Raw genomic sequence first — 21,115 nt, forward strand, 5'->3', positions numbered from 1 at the left:
TTTAATGTGTAATTTTTGAAAAATATAAATAAATATTACATTTTGAATAATATATTTATAAATATGTAAATTACTTAAAAATTTGATAATATAAAATAATATGATAATTACATTCATCAATTTTGTATTTTATTAAAAGTTATTAAGTATTTAAATTTAACATTTAATGTCAATATATCATTACTTAATTAATTTACATATTTTTTTAATTTTTTTACTATTCTAATAAAATTTTTAATTAAATAGATTAACTTACTTAATTTATGAGAAAAATAACTGATGACTTTATTTATTTTGTATTTAATAATTAGTTAAATCCATTTAATAGTGAACTGTCTAACTTGGGTCAGGTTGATCGAAACATTCAATACTTGTAAAAGTTTTATTTGAGAAAAACAAATCTTTTATATATTCTTTTCATAGAATTAAATAATTTCTTTTTTTTCTTAGAAATCCTTTGCATAAAAGGATAGAGAAATTATATTTATATTATATATCTGCACAATTTTGCACAATAAAAAAAGATAATTAGTGTGATATTATGTTTAGTTTAATATATAATATTTTAAAAATTATCATGATATTTCTTGAAATAATTTTTTTATATAAAAATACATGTTATAGAGACAAAATAATTAATTAAATAAAAAAATAAGACCATAAACCTTGTCATATTTTTCTTGCTATTCAACCTTGTCAATTTTTTAAAAATTATTAATTTTATATTATTAATAAAATTAGTTATATTTCTTAAGTTTTATAAATTAGTTAATAACAAATAAAAATAATATTATGTCCTTTAAATTTCTTAATTTGTAGTGTGTTTCATATCCAATTTTGACACACCTTATTAAACCTAATAGAAATTAAGATTTCTCTGTGTATATAAACATCTTTGTTCTAAGGTGTGTCAAAATACACTATAAGAATCAAATAAATAATAGATTTTTATTATCAATTATAATATTTAATATTATTAATATATTAAAATTAATGATTTTTAATAAAAATTGACTTATATAAGTTGAAGTTGTGTGTGCCTTGTGCATAATCATAAAGACATTCTTATACTATCAAACTCTTCACTCCATGCATCGGCTATGTCTCTCTCTCTCTCTCTCTCTGAACCCCAAAATGCAGAGCCTTTCTTTGTCACTGTCTCCTTCAACACAACGTGTTTCATATCACAAACCTTCTTCTTCATCTTCTTCTTCTTTACCTCTTAGTCTCACCATTAATGCACTTCCATGGCCATTTTCTTCTTCTCTTCTCACTGCTCGAAAGTCTTCTCCTTTCCTCATTTCCTCTGCAAAATTTGCATCTTTAAAGGTCTTTGCTGCCTCTTTTCCAGATGCTAAGAGTGATGAACCAGCCAAACAAACTAGTTTTGTTAACACTCTTCAACTTGGAGCTATGTTTGCAACCTGGTACCTCTTGAATATTTACTTCAACATCTACAATAAGCAGGTTCTCCACTTTAATCTATCATCTTTTGTCAAAAAAGTTTCTATTTTTGCCATTATTTGGGATTTGGGGTAGGAAGGTAAATTTTGAAACAAAAAATACTAGTAATTGATTTTTTTTTTAAAAGTTAAATTAAGTATTTATCTAATAATTGATTATTTTTCTTAAAATTATTTTAATTTTGTAAAAGATATACTAATTATAACTTATAAGGAATGTCTAGTAGAATGTGTTCAAATAATTTATTGTAAAGTTTTTCAAATATGAAAACTTAAACATAGGTTTGTGTTAGTTAATCAAAAGATTTATTGGGTGTCCTTAATTTTTATTTCTTAATCCTCTTTTGGTTGTTCTCAATTGCATTGCATTGGTTGTCTATTAGGTTCTAAAAGTCTATCCATTTCCAGCAACAGTTACAGCATTTCAATTTGGCTTTGCAACGTTGATGATTAATTTGATATGGGCTTTGAATTTACATCCAAGACCAAACATTACTGGTTCACAGGTATTTTGGATTCTGTGGTTCATCATTTTTGTGAGGTATAACTCTGATTTCAAATGATTAATTTACTTGTATTCATAGATTGTATCAATCTTTCCACTGGCTGTGGCTCACACAATGGGGAACTTGTTGACCAACGTTAGTCTTGGCAAGGTTGCTGTATCATTCACTCACACCGTCAAGGCTATGGAACCTTTCTTCACTGTTGTTCTTTCTTCCCTTTTCCTGGCTGAGGTAATGTCTTCAATTTCTATTTTTCATAATCAATTTTAAATTTTCATCCTAGATGCACTACAGGTTCACACATGTTGCTTGCCCTTGACATTAATAAATTTTTGTTAAAATTTTTATTGAAAAACATACTTGCTATAAGAATGACAATTAAGTCTAATTATCCACTGAATAGCTACTTAGCTCATACAATTTTGTTTTTCCAATAAAAGCTAACTATTTTTAGTTGGTTAAAGTTAATTTAAAAGACTAATATTAATGAAATCGTATTAACATTAACTACATGCAACAAAAGCGAGCTCTTATGCTTAATATTGAAAATTTTCCATAATATTTGAGGTCAAGAAGTTTTGAAACAGGGGTACTCTATTTTGTGTTGCTCTGGTTTTGGGTACTGCATTACGAAATGAATTTTCTTTCTTTCTGTTTTAAAATAGATATGCCACTCGGGTACTGCTAAGATTGAGTATAGCTTTGAGCACTATTTAGGCAATTAGTCATTCCCTCATAGGACTAGGGAGGTAGCTTCAAACCTATTTTGCCTAGCATGCCAAGAACATGTGCCCTGTGTGCATAAACCATATTAAGCGTCAGTTTGGGCAAGCTTTTGAATAAGTACTTATACAAGAAAAGAATAAAGAAATAAAATGAATTAAAATTTTTCTTATAAATTAAAATCAATCTATGCTCCTCAAGTTTTGGAGAAGTTAAATCAGAGAGTTTCTTAAAATGTAGAGGAACATAAATTGATTTTAACTTGAGAGAAGTTTGATTCATTTTACTTCCCTAGTTTTGTTTTGTACAAGTATTTATTGAGAAATTTATCCAAACTGAGCCTAACTTCTAGTTTTCTTAGTATTATTGTGAATGCCAACTGTATATAATTATAATTTTCAGCAGCAAAGCAAAATAAAAACATAGCAATATGCACACTTTTGCATACTGTATTAGTACTAATGCTTGTACACCACATGCTACTAATTTAAATTAAAATGCAGGAAAATCTATTTGTTTTGGTGTTCTGACCTTCACTTTTGATCCTTAAATGAACAGAGGCCCACTTTGTGGGTGGTTTCTTCACTTGTACCAATAGTAGGGGGAGTGGCACTTGCATCAATGACTGAAGTCTCTTTCAATTGGTAATTGATCACATTAAAATTGTTGCATGTAACAAGTTCCATCAAGGACAATAGTGAATAATTCTGATACTGATCCCAAAATATTTACCATATTTGTTGCATTGGAGGGTTAATATTAAAGATTTTTGGCATGTTGTGTCTTGAAACAGGATTGGGTTCAGCACGGCTATGGCATCTAACCTTACTAATCAATCGCGGAATGTTTTGAGCAAAAAATTGATGACTAATGAAGAGGTAAATAACCTCCTCAGATCTGCGAAATGCAGTAACTTTGTTGTTGTTATGACACAGTTACAAAATGAAGTTGTATGCGTTTGTGTATTTGTTTGTTAATTATTTATTGGAACTCTTTCACAATATTCTGTTAAAATTATGGCTAATCATTTGAAGTGTGTTGCTGACAGGAAGCTTTGGACAATATCAATCTCTACTCAGTTATAACAATCATTTCCTTTATCATGTTGGTTCCGTGTGCTATACTTTTGGAAGGTGTCAAGTTTACTCCTTCATACCTGCAATATGCTGTATGTATACTATTTTTATTTTTTAATATTATATTCTCTTTGCCACTATTTTTCCTTTTAAGTAATTGAGGAAGAGAAAAAACTGCCTAACAATTATACTGTTCTTTCCTATATAGGCAAGCCAAGGGCTTAATATTAGGGAGTTATGTGTGAGATCGGTTTTGGCTGCTTTCTGCTTCCATGCATACCAGCAGGTGAGGCCTTTCAAATATTGTTTTGTTTTGCTATTGTGATTTGTTAATAATGGGATTTTCTACTTTAGAAGATTGTCATGCTCATTATGGTATGCAAGGCAATAACTATTTTCACTTGAAGGAAATGTGGCATTTTTTATTTAAAAGATTGTCATGCATGAAATTTTGTATCCTATGTGTACAATTTTCTCATCATGAGCTGTATTTTGCTAGATTGTGACCCTTTGATTTTTCAAACTTCTAAATTAGCCAACTTCTAGATCCCTTTTCTTAAAAAGTCTTGTGGAGCCTTTCCCTTTGCAAAATGGTATCCTTTCGTCCATTTCCCATCTTTTCAATTATTTTGAACATTGTCATAACATGGGGTCCATATCAAAAGATGTTGATAGCTTGTCATTTCCCCCTCAACATATTTTCTGAGATAAAATGGGGTCCATGATTGTATTATTATAAAATTAAATTCATTATTCTCAACTCGTGTGACAGGTTTTCTAATGAAATATTCTGACCTTTGACTGGTAACCATATATTTAACATTTGAATTTTGAGATGTAAACTTCTGGGCTCATTGATATATGTTTATACTCGATCATTTTATTTGTTTGTGGTTGATAAGATACTCAGAAAATAAACCACCTGTTTGATGCCAATGATTTAGGGTACATAAGTTAGTAACATAATGACTTATAGCATAAATTTGATCGAGAAACTTACTAGAATAGGCTAAAAATAACTTACTTTTATACCAAAAAACTTAATGAAATAAGCTTATAAAATTCATAAGCAATTTTCATAGGTTCTTCCGAATGTCCCCTTAATTGCCTCACTAGGGGTCCAAATTTTATTTTTCTGGGTGGTATTATATTCTCATGTTTCATCTTAAACAAAATGAAAAATATTTTGTGAATACAACATTGATCAAATTTAGTGACAGTGGAATTAGGCACTGTGACTTTGTTGAGTATTGTGGCATAAAATGTCTTGGAGCTAAATGCATTTGGTGGCAGGTATCTTATATGATATTACAGATGGTGTCACCTGTGACCCACTCAGTTGGAAATTGTGTGAAGCGTGTGGTTGTCATAATTTCTTCTGTTATCTTCTTCCAAACTCCAGTCTCACCCATTAACACAATTGGTAAGTCTCTCAGGGCCTGTGTCCCACAATTTTTTGGTGTTTTGTTGTGAACTTTGCAAGTCTCAAACATGTGAACTAAAATTGCTAAACCTTAATTTCTTCTCTCTCCTCTCTTGTGGTCTATAGGAACTGCATTTGCACTAGTTGGAGTTTTCTTGTACTCAAGGGCTAAACGGATTAAGCCAATGCCAAAAACACATTAAGGTAGCATTAACCCTTCCAAAGGAAAAATAGTGTTGACATAACACCCATTATTTTATTATTATTTTTGTATAAATATGCTTCTCCATGCGAAGTCTCATTGATAAAAAGAAATATTTTTGTTATTGGATATTATTATTCTTTCGCATTCCTTGCTCTTACATTTTATTTGCACCAACTTTTTCTTTTAATTTTTCTCTTCTTTTTGTGTTACATTACCATCATTGAGGGGTTATCAAGTGTGAAAATATCGTTGTTCTTGTTTTTGCATGCATCACTTACCCAATTTGTTTGAGATCAGGGTGAATCTGTTACCTGCTATGTTCATAAAATAGGGCAACCAAACTTGCTATGTTCATAAACTAGTGCAACCAAACGACTTCTTAAACGCTCAAGTGAACTAGAATTAGATACATTTAACAGTTCAAAAATAGCTATAAATCTGTTAGGAAACCTTCTAATTTCAAAAACTTAATAAATAATGGCATATATTTCAATTTGTAATTTTTTCTATTGAGATTACGAAAACAATAATATTTGTATGTACAAAATAAGATGCATACAATCATTTAATTTCTTTTGAATATAAACAATGACACTTTTTTTTACATAACTATATTTAGTACACAATATAATGTAATATTTTGTTTTTGATATTTGGTCACGTCCTTGAACTAAGATGTATTAATACATGTTGGTCTTTCCTTTTCTTTTTGAGTAGTAAGTATTAAGTTTAAAAGTTTTTAAAAATCAAAATTGTTTTCTATTTTATAATTTAAATTTTATTTCTTATTTTAATACTTGAAGTTTGATATTAAAATTAAAATATAAATCATTTCTAAATTTTCATTTAGATTTTTACAATAGTGATAATGGTTAATTAATAAATTTAATGATATTAACGATAATAATGTAAGTAATAATGATAATAATTATGATAATAACATTTATAAAGGTAACAAGCGATTACAAATAGTTGCAATAATAAGGTAAATAATAGTAATAATAATAACTACTTATAAAAATTGGTAAAAATAATAATGGAAGTAATTGTAATAATAACAATGGCAGGATATAAGTCTTTAATTTTTATGCATGTCCACTAAAATTATGTTGATATTTTCAAATCTTGTTTGAAAAATAATTTTTTGTTACATTTTTTTAATCATGTTTTTTTTAATATATTCGATTAATTATCATGAGCCTCTTTTTTTTGCTTGCATTTTATATGACATTTTAATTTTTATATATGGTTTTGAACTAAAATACATAAATTTATATGCATAATTTATTTTTGACAATTATTGAAAAATAATGCATGCCTTTTAAACTATTTTTTTAATGTTTGTGTAAAAAAGAGATACTTAAAATATAAACTTAACTTACGATAAAATTGTTTAAATTAAATTTATTTATTTAAATGAATTAAATTTAAATATTGAATTTGACATTCATAAAAAATCTTGAAACTTGAACTTGATTATTTTTATTAATTTAATAATTAATAAATATTTTTATGCTAAAAATAAATTAAAATGTAATAAAATGTAATTTTAATTACATAAAGATGTTTTAATGTGTAAAATAAAATATTTTATTAATATTAAGCTGGACTCATGTAATTAAGTTTCACTTTAAATTTAAACTTATTTACTTAATTAAAATTAAGTTAAATTCAAATGTGTTTAATCAAATTATATCAGTATAAATTACATTTTTTATATTGTCAATAAATTTATATAAAATATAATTTTTATTGATTTAAGTGTTTTATAACTACATATTATTTTAATTGTTTGCATTAATTTTGTTAAAATTTAATAATTTTAAATTTATTGAAAAGTTTACAAACATAATCTATATAATTTAAAAAATTAATTTAATGATTAATTTTAATATTAAATTATTTAATAAAATGTTACTAGATAATATGAAAATCAATAAAATTACATAACTACATTTTTTCATAAATTATATCATTATTAACGTCTGCCAAACATAATATCGCCACAGAACAGAAGGAACATAACATTTTGATTATTAAAGTAATTAGATTTAATTAATGAAAAGCATAAACATAACTATAAGTGCATATGCTCAAGTATTTAGCATTTATCATCATCTCTTTTTCCCTTGATAATCTCATTCGTTTGAGGCCAAGCCTTCATCATTGTAAATGTCTTTCTACCATCAATGACTTGTGTTGGTGCATAGCCACTGCTGTTTCCATGCAACACATTATATGTGATCAGTAAATATAGAAAAACACAAGCTAGACCATTACTACTTGGGAGAGAGAAAAATATTGAAAAAGCATTTCTTCATACTATAGAAAGTTTGTCCGAACTAAATTAAAGAATTTGCAAGAAATAAACTGAAATTATATATGTAAGAGTGCATGTAAAAAAAATTATTTATGAATTAAAAATATATAATTTTATTAACAAAATTACATATATGCAAAGTTAATTGGGTGTAATTTTTTTAAAAGCCTTTCATAGAGTCAAAATAATAATTCTCAAGTTGAAAATTTTAATTTTATTTGAAGTTACAATTTATTTTAACTAAGTGCAATTTTAGTACATTGCACGAATATTATTAAATTTAAATAAGATATTAAAATAAATTTTATAAATATTTTAAAATTTAAATAAATAAATAAATATTAATAATAAATATTTTATTATGTTAAGTAAGATTAAATTAAAGAGATATTTTTTTAAAATTATAAAAAATTAAACAATTAAATTGAAAAAATAATAAGAAAACTAACACTTAAAAAAGAGTGTTTTAAGTGTTACTCTCTTCTTAATTTTTTAATTTATCCTTAATTTTAATTTTAAATTTTTATAATTTTTTAAAATAATTATCTCTTGGAATTTAATTTAATTTTATATGACAAAATATTTATTATTAATAATTAAATGTTTATTTTTTAAAAATAAATTATAAATTTATAAAATATATTTTTAAAAAATTATTTTGATTCAATATTAATAGTACAATATATAAATAAATAATATGAATTATAGATATTTGTAATATATGTTAGGTATACAGGTATTACATACTAACTTTCATGTTTTGATCAAAGACCAAAAATGTCACATTTTATACATGGCAAATTCTTGTTTTTAAATTACTTTTGGTCACTTATATTTAAATTGTTATACAATCTTGAATTATTTTAAATTAAATTATTCTTATTTTAATATTATATATATATATATATATATTAAATGTGACATAATTTTATTATATTTATATATATATATATTATATAAATATTTAATTTTTTTCTTCTTTATTACCATTATTGCATTTTAAATAAGTTGATTTAATCATAGAAAAAACTTATCAAAGAAGGTAATTTATCATAAAAAGAAAAAAGTGAACTAAACTAATGCCCTAACTCCAAGTGATAATTTAAAAACTTGATTTTATTTAGATAAGAACTTAAATTCAAGTTTTGTAAATAAAAAAATATAGATATGAAATAAATTCTTATAGTTCTCTATCACCTTAGCATCTCTAGCATGTCAGTCAAAGAGACCCCTAAGCTTATTTTATTTTATTTTATTTTAATTGTTTCTAGGTTGACAGATTTAATGGTTTAATTTTAAATTTAGCATTAAGATTTTTAAAATTTTTTTGCTATATTTTAGAAATAAAAAATGGCAGTAATACAAATCCTTTTTAATATACATTTATTTTAGTTAAAATTTATTTAAAATTATTCAAAAAATTATAAGTTCTATCCTTAATTTAATATTTATTTTTTACATTTTTATAATTTACAATAAACTTTAACTAATAATCAAAAGAGTATAAAAAATAATATATTTATAACATTACTTTCAAATATGCATGAACAAAATGCCACTGTATATGTATTTATGGATTGTGGCTATTATCTTGTAAGGGTAAAAATGGATTAAATTTTCTTGAATTCAAGGTTAAATTTAACCTATTTACTTGATGTGTGTTATATTTTAAAATTTGTCTTAACTTTTTTTGAAAGTTTGACTTATAAGTTTATTTTAAAAGCTTATTTTACAGTAAAATTTTACTTCTAAATAGATTAATGACTCTCAACTTATATATAAATATCAATAAAATTAAGTTAAATAAATTAAACATAATCTTAAAATATTATAATAATAACAATAATAATTTTAAAAGATATTTTAAATTATTAAAATTTTAATTTTTTTTTATTAAACATCGACGTTTTATTAATGATAAAATCAAAATATAAGAAATACTCTAATCCATTACATTTCTAAAAGGAATTAATAATACATGTCAAGGGATCATTAATCAAATATTTCACTAACATTTAGCATGCTGTTATTAAAAAAAATATTATTATGTTAAAGTCAAGTTGTCCATACTACTACAAATCATACCATTACAACTCCTTCCCATTTTTTTTTTCATATTGAATTACATGCATACTCAGCAATGTCTCATGCAAATTTTAAGATAAACATATACTGACTCCAAATCATTTGAATACCATGTACCATAGTCTCTTAGAAATATCACAATACAAAAGAAGGTGCAAGACGTCATCATCTTTTGTATCACAAAACTCATAAGCTTCAGATCGAATCGTCAAACCTTGTTTGGTCAAATTCTTGCACAATGGACTACATTAAGTAACAAACGCTACACGAATACTACTATTTTTCTCAGTGCACTAAGCTTCCAAATTTTGCATAATGCCTACATTAGACACAATTGCAAATTGCTATTTGTAGTGAAGAAATTATGAATGTAGAAATAAGTGGATTAAATATTGTATTTTTTATTATCTTCACACTTCTATATCAACATGTTATTTTCATTTTTCCTCGGTCTCTTCCTTCCATAGTTTCTCACAACTACTATCTTCTCTAAGACATTTTCTATACTCGTTGGTCCATTATCTGCACCTCCTTATCAGTTGTTACTAAAAATAGCTTTGGGTATGAACTAGCCAATGCAATATTTCTCACCTATTTATCGCTTCAAAAACTAAAGGAACAATCATCGTCAAGAACTTGTGTGACATTAGAATCTATCTACCAATTAACTTGCTTACAAACCCACATCATATACCTCTACCAATCCAAAGCATTATGAGTCACTTCCAAAGAAACTAACATATCAGCACATAAACCATACCACGTCCTTGTAGCACATTAAAGCACAATGAGTTTGAAAATTTTAAACCTCTCTAAATCCATTTACCCAACAAGCTTTGATTAAACCATTCTATAATTCTCACTTCCAAATTTCCCTCATTCTTTGGCATGTATACTTTTCTCCATTTAATCCAAGCTATTTTTTATGATTACTTCACGCCACTCCAAAGTAATTGACGTTGAACTTCACTATTTCTTTGATGACAACCGATGACATTATCCAAAAAGATAAATAATGTATTGGAAGATTATTTAGAACATCATTAATTAGTGTTACTTTACCCCCAATGAAAATGTATTTGTGCTTTTAAGATGCTAGTTTGCAGTTAAGCACATCAATAAGCTTTTGTCAAGCACTTCTTCTTCTCAGTTTGTCCTTAAGATAATGGTTAAGTACCGAAAAGGAAAAGATCTAACCTTACAATTTATAAAGCAAGATGTTGTATCTAGAAAGTCATCTGTCATGTTGAGTTCTATAATACAACTCTTATGAAAATTAACTTTAAACCTAGATAAAAGCTCAAAGTTACAGTAGAATGACTTTTGTCGTTAGGGATGTCAAAACAAGCCAAACTGCCCCGCCCCACCAAAAGCCAGCCTAAAAATGGGCTAGCCTGAGCTCGGCTTATTTAAAAAATGCGTCAGTATTCCTAGCCCGGCCTATTTAAGAGTGGGAGGCGGGCTAATGGGCCAGCCCGTCAAAAACAAAAAAATAAAAAAAAGTTAGTGGACCATTAAATTAATGGGCTATCCTATTGAAAATTACCAAAAAAATAAAAAAATTACAATAAATAATAAAAAATATTTTTATTATTTTATATTAATAAAAATATATATTGTATTTAATTATTTTTATTTTTCTAGAATAAAATTTGGACTTAACTGGCCAAAACATTCTGCCTGACCCGCTAAATTTAGTGGGTTATGCGGGCGAGCTTGTCGGGCTAGACCCAATTTGTCATCCCTGTTTGTTGTTTACAAATTTTGTTCAATAGCTTTGTCTATAATCAAAATATTATCTGCAAATTGTAACAATGAGATTTCAAGTTTATCACTAACTTTGACCTCAGAGAAAAGTTCCTTTGATAAATACTCCTCATCAATCATCCTAAATCTTTAAACGCCAATAAAAATAAGAAAGGAGATAAAGGATAGCCTCTACCAATCATCACTTCCTTTGTGGGGCTCCCAACCTCCCATTAACGAGAAGCGATAAATGACCATCGCATATACAAGCCTCCATCCACCTTACTCACTTTTCTCCAAGACCAAGCTTTCATAGCATATATAACATATATTTTCTTGAATCATACACTTTTTCATAATTTATTCTCAACCTAAAATATTTCTTTTTACTCTCTTATCTAACTAACTTATTTAATAAAATATATTTAACTTAATTTAAGTCCAGTTTTAAATTATACCTAAATTCTTAATAAACTATTTATCTCTACTCCCTTCTTATACTTTTAATGTTAATAAAGATTATTTCTTAAATCACAACCTAATAAAAAAATTATTTATTTAAACAAGCCACTCTATCTTTAAAAATATTTTGTGATAAAACTTAATACAAGAGTTTTTATATTTTTTAATTTTATTGATATTTAACTTTTATCTTTTTTATTTTTTGTTTCATTTTATTAATAAAATATTATTTAACACTTTCTTGTAATTTTAACTTTTCATCTTATTTTATCCTTTTACAATTCCATCATTATCGTGAATTCATTATATTATTTTAAATGATGTTCTTTCCATGAACATGAAATTGTACTTAAACTATTTATGAAATATTTATATTTTTTTAATTTTTTCTATCTTTAATGCTTTTATTTTGAGCTATAGGCCTCTTATTCGTTTGTTTTTCTTTTCATATAAAAGATTAAAAAATATATTTTATACAAATCATTTTGAAATGAAAGCTTTTAGGGCTTCTTTAATTGAATTTTTAGTTTTAAGTTATGAAATATTTAAAATTAGAATATTTTAATTTTAATTATTTTTTATGATAATATAATTAATTAATTAATAATAATAATAATAATGACAAAGATAACAATTAATAATGACATAATTATTGTGACAACGGTAATAGTAATAAAAACAATAATATGACATAAATTTTCAAATAAAGATAGAAAAATTGAACCAATCATGTGAATTCATGTATTCGAATTAAACATATATGCCAAAAAATGAAACTTTAAAGAGATTTAAAAAAACAAAAACAAAAAAATTACACGTGTTTTGAATGAAATTAATATGTATTTTGTTCTTTACATTAAATTTAAATTGTGATAACAAAAATAAAAAATTCGAAAAGAAACAAAAAGAAATCTCTATCATATTATTTGTCTTGTAATTGGATCTCCAAATTTAGAATGTTCTAAGTTCTACGTGACCATGTATAAATTTGGATCGCAAAAACATCTCTAAAGAAGGTTTTAACATATTAAATATGCTCTATGACAAACGATTATGTTAAAAAGTAATTTTATACGTAGTTGTTCAACATTATATATATGCTTATATATTTTATTTGAATAACAATATTTCTTTTTTCTTTTGTTTTCAATCACGTTTGTTGAATCATAGATAAGTGTAAATGTTGAATCAATTTTTATTGATCTCTTTTTATCTTAGTATATTTTGTTATGACATTTCAAATTTCTGTTGCATATCTTCGAAATTGAAATACAAAAATTAAAGATATTTATACAAGTTTTTTAAGATCAATCTTCATCCTCTGATTATATATATATATATATTTATTAACACTCATTTTTTAATGCAATTCTTTGGAAGCAACACAAAATAAAAAAATTGGAATAAAAAAATTATAACGGGACTCATCACTTAAAACAAAACAAAATAAATCAGCTAAACTTTTGAAGTCATCCCATTTTGTCACATCTATTCTTATTAGTTTGAGAATATAGTTCGGTGTACAGCAATGTTCTACTTGACTTATAAAATTTTAAATTTCTATCACAATAGTTTTTGTAGAAAAATTAATACAAATTAAAATTAGACCTATGTTTCTTTTGATCATTGCTTATTTAAAAAAATGAAATGGTGAAAATATTGATAGTAAGATTTTAAAATTAATTAATCAATCATATATTTATATGTATGAATTATATGGTAGATGGATATAATAAATTAAATAATAAGATATAATAAAATATTAAAAAATAAAACTATATATCTTAATATTATTTTCAAAATTTTGATTGGTTGCATATCTTTTTTTTACTTTCAAAACGATCACTATCCTACCATCGCAATGTCCGTTCGATTAATCTAATTTAAGCTAAAATTATAAAAAGCAATCCAATTTTCTCTTTATATTTATAATGTAATTTCTTTTTCAAGATTTTGAATTTGAAATCTTGTCTAAATTAAAAAAAAAATTCTTATATGTTTAAGTAAGATATTTTTTAATATTTTCTTTAATGTTAGGTTGTAGTTTTTAAAAAATATATAAAATTATATTAAAAATAAAAAATATATACAATATTTCATACAATATCAAATTTTAAATAAAAAAATTTAAGTGTTAATTTTGATGTCTTAGACTCTTATTTTTAGTATGTCAAAGAGTGAATGATTTTTCATCACATAATAATTTATCAGCTAAAAATTGAATAGTGAAATATATATATTATAATTTATTACTTTTGTTAGAAAAATAGATGAATGTAAGAGTTTTAGAGTCACACCAATCAATTTATTAAAAAATTATATATATATATATATAAAATGACATTTATAACATAAATTATATCATTATTAATGTCCGGCCAAAATACACCGCCCGCCGAATAGAAGGAACATAGCAGGTTAAAGTAATTATATCTAATTAATCAAAAGCATAAACAAAACTATGCATACAAATTGCTCTTAATCAGAATTTAGCATTTATCACCATCTCTTTCCTCTATTTCATCCTTTGCTACCAAGTTTTCCATCACTGCACCGCATCATTGCTCCGTAGAGAAGGTTTCTACCATCATCATTGTTATTGACTTGAATCGGTGCATAGCCACTACTGTTTCCATTTCCATTGAGCACGTTATGTGGAGAGTGATCATAGGGAAACATTAGAGCTAAATCATTACAACTACAATCCAACACATTCTTATTCTTATTGCACATAGATTTCTTAAGCTTTTTTGCAGCTTCTTCATTTTCAGTGACCCTTTTGATATAGGCTTGGAGCAATGAACCTTCAGGAGTGGAAGACTTGTTCTTCGGCTTCTTGCATCTTTGGCGTCGCTTAGTGGCATTCCAATGGTTCTTGATGGTGTTTTCAGTCCTACCAGGCAATCTCCTTGCAATCTCTGCCCATTTGTTTCCAACTTCTTGGTGGGATCTGATCAGCATTATGTCTTCCTCTAGGGTCCATGAGTCCTTCTACAATAGTAATTAACAGTCAACAAAAATGTGTAGATATATATATGAATGAATCTTGCATTGAAATATAAACATGATGTTAATAATATATATTTCTTTTTATTAAATGTAAAGACAGGTATATCAGAACAAATTATAAAAGTTTTAATTTATTCAAATATAAGCTTAGACATCAAATTGTAACATGTCACATTTGATAAATTAAATAAAAAATTTAATGTTGTTCAAGAAATGAAAATGTTTATTTGTGTGTTTCAGAAACCGACAAGAAATAAAATTAAATAGTATCTATTGTGACTCCAAAATGTCTAATAATAATATTATTATTATTTATGTAACTAACCAATAAAAAAATATTTTATATAAGTAAATATTATATAAAATGTGTAATAATTGACATTTTAGAATGATGATAAACTCACCCTTATAACCGGCTAAGAGCTAATTAAACATGTAAATTTTATACGTTTTAATCAAAAGTACAAGTCAGACAAGAAACGGAAAATTACTTATAAATTACAGAAATTGACAAAAATCAACTATCATATAAATTCATGTGTTACAATTTAAAAGGTATAATGGAAATTTTAAATAAAGTGTTTTATAACTAAAAATAAGCAAAACAAATCATTAAACTATATTTTAAGATAATTTTGCATTATACTAGTCATTAGAATATTCAAAAAAAATTCTTCTGAGTATAGGATTAGATATCAAATTAGCAACATAATATTGCATGATAAATTTAAAAATCTAAATGAAAATATAATCAATTATATAAAGAAATAAAAATTTGCATATTTAAAAGAAAAAAATTAATAAATATTTAAATTTGTGTATTTCAAATAATGTGTGATAAAAAATAAAATATTGATAAAAATGTTATGTCTTATAACATATTATATGTCAAAAAGAAATAAATGTCTATTATAATTTTTCTTCTAAAAATTTATGGTTAAAAAATCCTTGTTTAAATAGAATTAAATGCACATACATCCATCTCATTTTTCACAAAATATATTTAAGCTACAATATATTTTAAATATATATTAAAAAGAAAGAATTTTAACATCATTTTTCACATCAAACAAAATTAAGTGATCAAATGTGTAAATACATGTGCCAAAAATCGATTCTGGTGAATTTTTTCTTAAAAAATAATCTTAATCATAGAATCGTACAAATGCAAAGTTAATTGTGTGTAACTTCTTAAAAATCTTGGACTGAATTGTAAAATTAATTCGTTGATTGAAAGATTAAGTTTTATTTAGATGTACAGTTCATTTCAATTGCCACTTAAAGTAATTGCATGTATATATTTATTAATTTATTAATTTTCAGATTGAGCCCAAAAAAAAATAATGTATGTCTGAAAAATAAGATTGGAAAGGGAGGAAACCCTAATGTTTGGGCGGAGATGATTGTGCCATCTTTCTCGACACTGCTTCCCAATTCTGCCATTCAGAGACTTTGCGATGTGGGACCATTTCTTTAATCCATATTGTTTCACCAATTCCACAAGAGCCCTATAAAAACGAAAACTCAAATTATATATATATATTCATCAACTCCCATCATTAAAAAAATCCTCAAATAAAATGAATCAAAGGATTTTTTTTTTTTATCAAAGATCTATGCAAATCCAATTCCAACAACAAAAACTTTATCCCATTAAATAAAATAATTTTCATCAAAGATCTATGCAAATCACACACACAAAATAGCACATGCAAATAGAACTGATTTTACAAAAAGAAAAAAGAAAGAGAGAAAGAGACAGAAAAAGAGAGAGAATATGAAATTCTCTTCATAAATAAGTGACACATATGTGTATGTACCTGTCCTCATCTGGTGTCCACTGTCCTTTGATCAAGTTAGCATTAGGAATGTTTGGATTGTTCTCCTCCTTTACTCTTTTCTGATCACTCATCACCAATCCATGATCACTAGAAATTGGAAATGGTGAGAGTGGGTTAATTAGCCTTGAGGAAGAAGCTTGAGAAGGTTCAACCAAAGTTTTTTGAGAAAAGTCCCAAATAACTTTGTCTCTCTGGTGATTACCATGCAAAGGTTCCATTTTGTTGTTGTTTGGTGCTAAAGTCGACACAGGGTGACGATGGTGAGTGTTGACAAAACCTCCTTGAGACCCATCACCAATTGTCCCATAGAAGGGGTTGGTGATGGATGAAGAAGGGTGGTGGAGGTAATTAGGCACATTCAAGTAATGGTTGAGAGTGTTGGGGAGAAACATGGGGCTATGGTTGGATGGTGGTGATGGTGCAACGAGAATGGAGCTTTGTAAGGGTAACATGGTTTGAGTCTCTTGCTTTGAGCATGGATTTTCAGGGAAAAAGCTTGAAAGGTATGGGTGCTGGCCTTGGAAGCTTGGATTAAACTCCATGCAAAAAAGCTCAATCAAGAGAGAGAGAGAGTAATTGTTGTATGTGATGTGAGGAATGGTTTGAGTTGGTGTAATTGAGAGTGTGAAGAGGGGGGGTTCTTATGGCTGAGGTATGGTGGGTCCTAGAATTGGAAGAAAGAGAGTTGGGGGCCAAAGTGGAAATTGACCCTTGATGTGTGAATGTTCTATGGCTCTGATTCCTAGTTAGTGTGACTGTTGAGGTTCTCCTCTTTGCTAGCCCAAAGGAGAAATTGGGGCTTTGCTTTTCTTTTTTGCTTTGCAATTCTTTTTCCCCCTCTTTTCTGCACTATTTATTTTATGTTTTTGGTAAAGAAGAAAGTGGCTATGATGAAATCGTTAGAAAGTACTGTACTTTATGGGAGATTTTTGGACAAGTGTGCAAGACATGAGGTGTGCTTTTTGGTTAAGACAAGATATTCATACAATGTTTCTTCATAACAGGTGTAAATGAGCTTAGCTACACGTTAACTGTTCAAATTTAGCTTGTTAAATGTTCGACTCAGTTCATTTATTTATGTAATTAAATAAGCTTACATTATAATTAATTATTTTAAAATAAGTCAATTGCAAGATTGATATTAATAGCGTGTGAATAATTCATATATATATATATAAGTTTATTTATTATATTTGCATATATTTATATATTATTATTATTATTTGTATTATTTATTTAATTTTAATTATTAACTTTTATATGATATTTTTATAATATTTTTTATCTTTAACCTTAAATCATTTTTACATAGATCAAATCATATTTTATTTTATTTTTTGACATAAAAATATTCATCATATATTTAATTATAAAACTATTATTTAAATTTTATAAAAATAAAAATTATAAATAAATTAATCAGTCAAATTCAAGCTTTAAAATTGCTAAAAATTAAGTTAAAGCTTTTATATTTAACTTGTTTAAATAAATAAGTTAAATTTAAATTTTTTATAAAATAAATTTAAACTTTACATATGACTCAACTTATTCAATTGCACCCTACTTACTAAGACAATGTTATCATAAATAATATAGTTAATATTTTTTATTCAATAATTAAAAAATTGTTGAGATAAAAGTATAAAAAATATTATTTTTATTTATTGACTACGAAAGAATTAAAGAAGAGATTTAATGAATAAAAATTAATGAATTTGAAGAGTTTTTCTCTTTTACTAATCTCTTTGCATAATTAAAAATTAGTTTTAGTCAACATATTTTAAAAAGTTAATCATTTATGAATTGTGTGAATATTTTTTTTGTTGATAAAAAAATTATAGGAACAAATTTTTATTATTAAGTAAGATTTATATAAATAATATTAAATTAATGAAAATAAAATATATTGAGTAGGAACTATAGACCTACATCATTTATGTGTTTGTTTATTTGTGAACACAACAGAGATTTATATCATGATATCAATTCTTTGAATTTAAGCTTAAATATCATTAAAATACATATTTTTATTTAACATATTTTCATAAATATTAGCATTGTTTTGCCCACTTGATGATAATCTGAAAGTTATATTCTCCTAAGTTGAAGGCGAGGAAGTGCAATTGAGAAAAAGCAATACTTTATGTAGAAAGTTAAGGGACTTTATAAGAAAGCACCAAAGCTTATATGGTAAGAGAGATGGTATCTACACTTGATCATGGAAGAGACTTACTTTTCGTAACAGTGTACCTAACCAAAGTATATAACAACAAAAAGGGTCTTAAATGGCATCATAATCAATTCCGGGATTTTGGTTTAAAAGAAGTGGCTAAGTAACTCAATTTTAAGCCTACCCTGTAACCATATCTTTTGTCTCTTTTACCATATATCAATAATAATAATAATAATATAACCGACCTTTCAAAAATTCCACATTCCTTCACCTATTTAATGATGCCTTTAACACATTTAATCACATATTCATTGCCAACTCCTTATATATTAAAATAATGGTTCAAGTTATAGAAGTGAGAGCATATAATATATAAAAAATTTCACATTCATATACGTTATTTGTATAATATATTATTTTTTCTTATATATCTAGTTTAAATTATTAATATCATTCTTGTTCTTATAAAAATTCCAAGTTAATCAATAAAACATTACTATTATTTAAATAGTTTAAACATTAACGAGAGTTACATCAACACTTAGAATGAGAAATGCATATGAAAATTGTTTATTATAATTCTTCCTCCATTTAATAGTAGTAAAAATCTTAATTATTGAAACAACTATTAATTTTTGCTGTTGAAATTTAACTCAGAAAATACTCAAATCACTATATTAATGATTTATTTAGGGTAAAGTTAGAATGAAACAATTAATATTTTATAAAATCATAAAATATCACTTGTGTAAAAGAAAAATGCTAAAAGGAATATATATAATATATTAGATTACGTTAAATTTATTATATATATATATATATATATATGTATATTATCACCAAAAATTATCAACTAGAAAAATCTTTGTTAGGATAAACTTTATCTAATAAAAATATAATTGTTAATAAAAAAATTAAATGTCTATACTAGCAATATCATTCAATATACTTGTACGGTTTTAGAAGTTTTATGAGTAGTTAATTTGAGCTTTTAATACATTTGAAGTCCCCAATTTAAATTGATTACTCACACTCAATATAGTTTCACAAAAATTAAAGAAAATAACAAAAAATTTAATTTAATTTATAAAATAATTTTATTAAATGTTCTTTATTAAAATCTTATCAATTATTTTTCTTATTTTTTTATTGAATTTTGTTAACCTCAGCTCTTAAGGCTAATCAAATTTTTTTATAAAAAAAAGTAAATATTTATTATATTAAAGGTATAAAAATATAATAAATAAAATTTTACTATTATTAACTGTTTATCCTCACACTGAAGTTAATAAAACCTTTTTTAATTTATTATTATTTTTTAAATGTCTTTCATCTATCATTTTTAAAGTTTACAAAATCAGTTATATATATATATATATATATATATATATATATATATGTTTTTTTAGTATACCTTTATTCTTCACAAACTAATAAATAAAGTAATTAATTAGACAAAAGAACAGTAAATTTTAAAATTAAATAATAACTGTTATACAAAAGTTATAATATGATTCTAATTAGATTAAAAAAAAAAGAGAATAGTGTCTTAAGAGAATTTAGTTTTAAAAAATAAAACTAAATATTTAATTAAAATTTATATTAAAAATATAAGAAAATCACAAATAATGTGTATTAATGATCATCTTAATATTTTTTAATTCTTTAAAAAATGCTTTAAGAAAATTAATTAATATTTGTCTTTTATCACTCATTATATTTGTTAATTAAAATTATCAGTATAAACATAACTAAAAATGTTATATTTATTATTTATTTTTAAAAAATAAAAATTTAAAATGTACGTCACTAGGTATCAAAATATATTTTAACTAAAATGTCACTTAATTATAAGTATTAATTATATTCAAATATGTCCATAAATATATTTATCTTTAATTTTTTATTTGGATAACATGTATTATTTTTTAGAGGATTACAAATAAGAATAGAAATAGATCAATGACATAAGTTTATGACCTAAAGCTTAGCTTATTTAAATAATAATCTTAATTTAGATTTTTAAAAAAATTTAATTAAATATGTTTAGCTTAAGCTTAAAAAAATTTATTATACTTAATAG

The 21,115-nt window shown here is 25.0% G+C and overlaps 2 protein-coding genes across 3 annotated transcripts; one reads left to right on the forward strand and one right to left on the reverse strand.

Moving 5' to 3' along the window:
- Window positions 1-1,053: 1,053 nt before the first annotated feature.
- LOC113867479 (phosphoenolpyruvate/phosphate translocator 2, chloroplastic-like) lies at window positions 1,054-5,536 on the forward strand. Of its 2 annotated transcripts, XM_027502837.1 has the most exons (9): window positions 1,054-1,467; window positions 1,847-1,969; window positions 2,048-2,200; window positions 3,251-3,336; window positions 3,486-3,570; window positions 3,741-3,860; window positions 3,977-4,054; window positions 5,062-5,191; window positions 5,318-5,536. In XM_027502837.1, exons 1-9 carry the CDS (start codon window positions 1,090-1,092, stop codon window positions 5,392-5,394), a joined length of 1,230 nt encoding a protein of 409 aa, XP_027358638.1. In that variant the 5' UTR covers window positions 1,054-1,089; the 3' UTR covers window positions 5,395-5,536. The 2 variants fall into 2 exon arrangements, with proteins under 2 accessions (XP_027358638.1, XP_027358640.1); XM_027502839.1 differs by lacking the exons at window positions 3,251-3,336; window positions 3,486-3,570 and having other exon boundaries at window positions 1,066-1,467; window positions 5,318-5,457.
- Window positions 5,537-14,529: 8,993 nt separating this feature from the next.
- LOC113867577 (transcription factor MYB118-like) lies at window positions 14,530-17,401 on the reverse strand. Its single transcript, XM_027502971.1, has 3 exons — window positions 16,839-17,401; window positions 16,400-16,526; window positions 14,530-15,000 (listed from the first exon to the last, which is right to left on the reverse strand). Exons 1-3 carry the CDS (start codon window positions 17,399-17,401, stop codon window positions 14,530-14,532), a joined length of 1,161 nt encoding a protein of 386 aa, XP_027358772.1.
- Between the last annotated feature and the right edge of the window lie 3,714 nt (window positions 17,402-21,115).

Source organism: Abrus precatorius, unplaced genomic scaffold (genome assembly GCF_003935025.1).
Source record: "Abrus precatorius isolate BTA unplaced genomic scaffold, Abrus_2018 Scaffold5, whole genome shotgun sequence".
Lineage (NCBI taxonomy): Eukaryota > Viridiplantae > Streptophyta > Magnoliopsida > Fabales > Fabaceae > Abrus > Abrus precatorius.